General features: G+C 29.9%; 1 protein-coding gene across 3 annotated transcripts; it reads left to right on the plus strand.

Annotated features, from left to right (window-relative positions):
* The first annotated feature begins 335 nt into the window (after nucleotides 1–335).
* On the plus strand, nucleotides 336–5,031 carry LOC107421492 (eugenol synthase 1). 3 transcript variants are annotated; one of them, XM_048475275.2, is made up of 5 exons: nucleotides 336–1,517; nucleotides 2,381–2,515; nucleotides 2,996–3,224; nucleotides 3,911–4,093; nucleotides 4,642–5,031. In XM_048475275.2, exons 1-5 carry the CDS (start codon nucleotides 1,071–1,073, stop codon nucleotides 4,836–4,838), a joined length of 1,191 nt encoding a protein of 396 aa, XP_048331232.2. In that variant the 5' UTR covers nucleotides 336–1,070; the 3' UTR covers nucleotides 4,839–5,031. The 3 variants fall into 3 exon arrangements, with proteins under 3 accessions (XP_048331232.2, XP_048331231.2, XP_048331230.2); XM_048475274.2 differs by having other exon boundaries at nucleotides 337–1,517; nucleotides 3,908–4,093; XM_048475273.2 differs by having other exon boundaries at nucleotides 341–1,517; nucleotides 3,890–4,093.
* Nucleotides 5,032–6,475: the final 1,444 nt, after the last annotated feature.

Here is a 6,475-nt window from a genome sequence, read left to right on the forward strand (position 1 = left end):
TAGTCCTTGTCGAAAAGCGAGAGAAATGTTGGGGATAAGAAGTTATTTTGATGGGATGAAAGAGTGATTAGGTAGTAATAGGCACTGGTAGATGAATACAATAGCTTACCCGTAGAAAAAGGGTTGTAGTCCTTCTCCAAAAAACGTGTATTACAATTTGTTCCTTTCGAAAAAACAAAAAAAGAAGTGAGAGAAATGTTGGTGATAAGAAGTGATTTTGATGGGATGAAAGAGTGATTAGGTAGTTGGGAAATGAATACATTAGGTTACCCGTAGAAAAAGGGCGGTAGTCCTTGTGCCCCCCCCAAAAAAAAAAAAAAAAAAAAAAAAAAAAAAAGAACACTTTTATTACCCAAAAAAACGTGTATTGCAATTTTTTCCTTTCAAAAAAAAAAAACGTAGATCATATTATGAAAATTCATGGGAAAAATCTGGCACCGACACTGAAGTAGGATCCTCATTCATAAACCACTAAAAACATTGTATGATCTCTCAGCTAAAAATCAAATATATATATATGATCATAGTATGATCTCTCAGCTAAATAAAAAACCTTGTATGATCATCCCTTCTTATGTTGTATCCCATATGTATTTCACATCGCTACTGTCCTACAGGTATTCACTCAAAATTTAAAAAAAAAAAAAAAAAAAAAGGACTTTAGGCATGTTAATGTAGATCCCATCATTAATCACAATTAAAAAAATAATAAAAATTATTTCAAATAAAAAAAGTAAAATATAATAATAACTCATCCACAACTAATTTAACGGTCCATTTGATGGGTTTCCTCTTTTCAGAGTTGTTGTTTTTTTTTTTTAAATATATTTTAAGTGGACTTTTTGAGATTTATACATAATTTTTTAGATTTTAGACTTTTCAACCATTATCTCTATCAGAGGTATAAATGAAACAATGGAATGAGAATGACATTTTTGAAACTAAAAAATTTGAATCAAACTTTAAAACAGACGGATGAAATTAATCATTCTTTCATTTGTTAATAAGAATATTAAAAGGCTATAGGTTAGCCTACCTTTGCAACCTAGGAATGGTAGATTGTTTTTCAAATGGAAAAAAATGGGTTTCCAGTGGCATTTATTGATTCAGAACCTATTCAGAAGCTATTTCGATTTCCAGAAACTAAGCTTCATAGACAGCCTTTCATAAAATATAAAGGCCTCGAAGAAAGTCTATATATATATATAGAGAGAGAGAGAGAAAGAGAGAGAGAGAGAGAGCAAATAAGAGGAGATCAATGCCCAGGGCATAAAGACAGAGAAAGAGAGAGAGACAGAGAGAGACAGAGAGAGAGAGCAGAAATGGAAAGTAGTGAAGGAAAATGCAAGATTTTGATATTTGGGGGAAGTGGATACCTTGGGAAATACATGGTGAAGGCAAGCATATTTTTGGGTCATCCAACATATGTTTACTCAAGGCCTCCCACCGCAAAGACCTCTCCTTCTAAGATAGATTTGCTTCATGAGTTTCAAGCCATGGGAGTCTCTATTATCCATGTATAATCACTCTTTCTCTCTCTCTCTCTCTCCTTAAAAACCTCTTCTTTTAAGATAGATTTGCTTCATGAGTTTCAAGCCACGGGAGTCTCTATTTTCCATGCATAATTAATTCTTTTTCTTCCCCCCCCTCCTCTTTCTCTCTCGGTTTGAAGTCTCTACTATTGATGTATAAATCTCTCTCTCTCTCTCTCTCCCCCCACCATGCTGAAGAAGATTTTTTTCATAGGTTATATGTGCCAATAAATCAATTTACTACCACTAAGTTTTTTTTTTTTTATAACAATAATAATTGACATCCTTATCATTTGGTACATCTAAGCCATGGCCTATTTCAAGTTCATTCGGAGCTTTGGCAACCACCATAGGAGGTGTGATGTAGGTGCATCCATTTCAATGGGTGCAAAACTTCTCATTATCATATATAATTTGTATCTTGATTAAGTTTTGGACCAAAATATTTTGAATATATAAGAGCCCCTAGTATGGCTACCACTTATTTATAGCAAATAGATATAATGTATGCATACAACAGTATGTGCATTGCCACTAGGCATATATAAATTTATATATATAATATTGAAATTTGACATACTAAGAATATAATTTCATTTTTATTTTAAAAACTTTGCTAATGGTAAGGTTTCACTTATCAAATAAATTTTTAAATTTTAAATTATTAATTTAGATGACATCTTCAACATTAAACACATCACTATATTTTATTTTACCAAAAAAAAAAAAAAAAAACCTCATCTTGTTTCCACCTTTTGTTCCCAACAAATCATACTCTATACAATACAGTAGATCCTTCCTTTTTTTTCTAATAAAACTTTGATGCGTAAATGAACATTTTGCTGCAGGGAGAATTGGAGGAGCATGAGAAGCTGGTGAGGTTGATTAAACAAGTAGATGTGGTAATTTCAGTACTGGCATACCCTCAGGTTTTTGAACAGCTGAAGATCATTGATGCTATCAAAGTTGCTGATAATGTAAAGGTTGTCACTTTCTCCTTCTTTGTAACAACTCAAATAATTAAAGACTCCCGCATTTTTATTTTTATTTTCTTTTGCTGAAATAAACACTCCATTCTATATTAATTGAAGCCTCCACATCATTAATACTATATACATAAATCATACATATCATATTAATTCAGTATATTTTATTTCTTGTATAATTTATTATTTTGGGACTTAGATGATTAATTTATTTTTAATCTTTAAGGTGTTGTTTCGAGTTTGGTTGACGTCCCGTCCACTCATTAGATCTTTTCCTTTCCCCTCTAGCTTGTGTCTTATTCTTGATCAAAAGTTAATTTGAATTTAAATAATTTTTTTTTCAATTTTTATTTCTTCTTGAAAGTGTTATTATTTTTGTTTATTAATGAATAGTTGTCATAAGCTCACTCCAACTAGCCTATATAATAACAATTTTTTTGACATAATTAATAATATTTAAATATGAATTATTTTCAGAGATTTCTTCCATCAGATTTTGGATGTGAAGAGGATAGGGTGAATCCCTTGCCTCCTTTTCAACAATTTCTTGAAAAAAAAAGAAAAATAAGACGAGCAACAGAAGAAGCTGGCATTCCTTACACTTTTGTTTCTGCAAATTGTTTTGCTTCTTATTTCGTGAATTATTTGCTTAACCCTCATGAAATTCGAGACAATATCAACGTTTATGGAAGCGGCAAAGCTAATGGTATTATTATTATTGTTTTTTCATAAAACATTTTCATACTTTTAGATTCTTATTTCATACAGATAAATATATATATATATATATATAATTTGTCTATGATGTAAATGTCCACATATTTTTCTCATGTGTATTTCAGTATTAACAACAGTTTTTATATAGAGATAACTATTGACAACGATTTTTTTAAAAACCATCGTTAATACTGAAATCCACACGACAATATAGTATAGATCGTTCATACTGTAGAATTTCTTTACATATATATATATATATATATATGAGATTCATTTCTTGTAACTTAGATTTTCACCAATAATTTGATAAATGTTTTGGGCCGTTAAATTAATCTAATCAAAAAGTGGAGATCTATTTTTAAAAAAAAACTTGTATTTATTTTAAAAATAATAATAATAATAATAATAAAAACCCTTTTAATCATCTGATAATTAGGTAATCCATGGCATTTGGATATAGAAGGGTTAAAAAGGATTTTTCGAAAATAGATCTTCACTCTCATATTAGATTAATTTAAAGGTTTAGATCATTTATCAAAAATCTTTGTACAAGCAACAAGCCTTTATATATATATATATATATATATATTAATTAAACTCATTATGATATTTGCTTCAAATATAATTTTCTTATTTTTATTTTTAACTTAGTGGTGTTAAATTATGAAGAAGACATCGCTATGTACACTATCAAAGTAGCAAATGATCCAAGAACAAGCAACCGAATTGTTACCTACAGGCCACCAAAAAATATCATATCACAGCTCGAATTGATTTCACTTTGGGAGAAGAAGATTGGTCGGAATTTTAACAGGGTTCATATTTCTGAACAAGAGATTATCAAGCTCTCTGAAAGTATGCAATTATATTTTATTTGTTAATATACAACATCTTATATAATCATTCTCCTACCATATCATTATACTAAAATTATTTAGATTTTTTTATTACCTTTTATATATTTATAAATTTCAATTTTTGAAACACTAATAAAGACGATTCCAATAGCTTTCAATCATAAAAACTGAAAATTCTTAATTAATTGTTCGTATATATGATATCTATATATACAAAATAAAATTAATTATGCATTTTATAATACCTAGATATATTCATGCTGATGTGAAAAATCTAATTGAAGGACAAAAAAAATATATTACATAAACTAAGATTTGTTACATCAGCATGATGTTGCTTGTAAAGTGAAAGAACATAAGATTCTTATTCAATTCCAGCCAAAAAAAAAATACATATATATATATATATATAAATATATTTCTTATTCAATTGAATTTTTAAAGTCATATAAGATACAACATACCACATATATAAAAATTTATATTACCGATATCAAAAATTTTAGTTATTTATTAAATCATTATTGTTGTTTTAATCTTTTGCAGCCCTTCCATATCCGCAGAACGTACAGATTTCCATCCTTCATGCTATATTTGTGAAGGGTGACTTGATGAATTTTGAAGTAGGAGAGGACATTCTTGAAGCTTCAAAGCTGTATCCAGATTTGAAGTACACTTCAATTGATCAGCTTCTTGATATATTTCTAGTTAACCCTCCAAAACCTGTAGTTGCTGCATTTTGAGCGAGCCCTTCTCTTTAAATTGGTAGTGAATCAGTGTTTGCATGTTGTTTTGATAATATCTACTAGTATGCATTATTGGCTTCTTCTTCTTTTATTATTATTATATGTTTTAGTAGTTTTATTATCATTGTCTTCCCTAATGACTAATTGTAAGATTGATTTAATATTAATATATGTGTTTGCTTTTGGTTAATGATATAATTTCCTTCAACAACTACTATTTCAAAATTATTTTACATGGCTTTTTTTTTTCCTTTACTAATTACAAGATCTAGCTTCTTGATCAAAGGTATTAAACCAAATGGGACGATTTCCTTTCTTTTTTGGACTTTGGCAATTTAAAGGGGAAAAAAATAAATGAAATATCCTTGAGAAAGTTTAATTGCAAATTATCTTTAATTCTTGATGATTTAGCACAACTAGCAAAATAGAAAGAGTTATGCAAGTTATATTCAAATCTGGTGGCTGCTGGCTGTGAAAATTTGAAGATTTGTTCACTGGAGGATGGGCTACATGAAAGTATGATGTGTGTATCAAAGGATTGTCAGAAAAGTGACAAAACCGGCTTTGACCCAGTTCGTGGTGAAAACTGGTCATGAGTATCCATTTTGGGCATGTTTGTTTCACCGGACTGGGCCGGTCAAGACAGGATTGTGTCCCAGTCCGATGTTTGGTAGCAGCATATAGAGATTGTGACAAGTTGACCTCTACAGTGAATTAATCCCCCGATCGAAGGATTAAACTTACCCTCTCTCCCCCCCGAGTCAGTTTTGTCCCAAACTCACCGAGGGTCTCGCTGTCTCTCGTTGTTTCTCGCTAGTCTCGCCTTCAATTCCCACTTCGTTTCACCACCGCAAAACACCTTGCTGTTGTGAAGTATTTGGACAATACAATTGTTATGCCCTGGTTCTGTTTCTTTTCAGGCATTGGAGGCTATTGAAAAATTGCAGAAAAATATTGACCCTCTTATAGTGATTCCCAATGACCGTCTGCTTGATATTGCCGATGAGCAAACACCACTTCAGGATGCTTTTCTTCTTGCTGATGATGTTCTACGTCAAGGAGTGCAAGGAATTTTTTCTTTCTTTTTTTTTTTTTTTTTTTTGGATGTGTGTGTGTGTGCGCGTGTGTGTGTTGGTGGTGGAGAAGTTTGACACTGCTGCAAAAATCAAGGTGATTAAAATTAAAATTTATTTATAAATTATATATTAATTTATTTATAAAATTATATATTAATTTAATTTGTAGGTGTTAAAAAAAATTAAAATTTGTATGTAAATATAAATATATAAATTTACAATTTTAATTAAATATAATATTTTTTTTATGAAAATATAAATATAATTTTTAAAATTTTTATTTTTAAAAAATTTAAAATTAAAATTATAAAATAGTCCAATCTAGTCTGATTCTGCATCAAACATGGGACAATTATTCTATTATTCAGTCCGAAATTATGCCAAACACAATACTATATTATTCTATCATGTCCGATCCCATCCTATCCGATCCGGACCTATCCTGCATACCAAACGCCACCTTTGGGTCTCCCAAGGTTTTAGGAACTTATTGGATATTTTACAATTTGTTTTCTATTTAGTACGTTTTCCAATATATATAGGCTTTTATGCCACTAA

Source organism: Ziziphus jujuba, chromosome 5 (assembly GCF_031755915.1).
Source record: "Ziziphus jujuba cultivar Dongzao chromosome 5, ASM3175591v1".
Lineage (NCBI taxonomy): Eukaryota > Viridiplantae > Streptophyta > Magnoliopsida > Rosales > Rhamnaceae > Ziziphus > Ziziphus jujuba.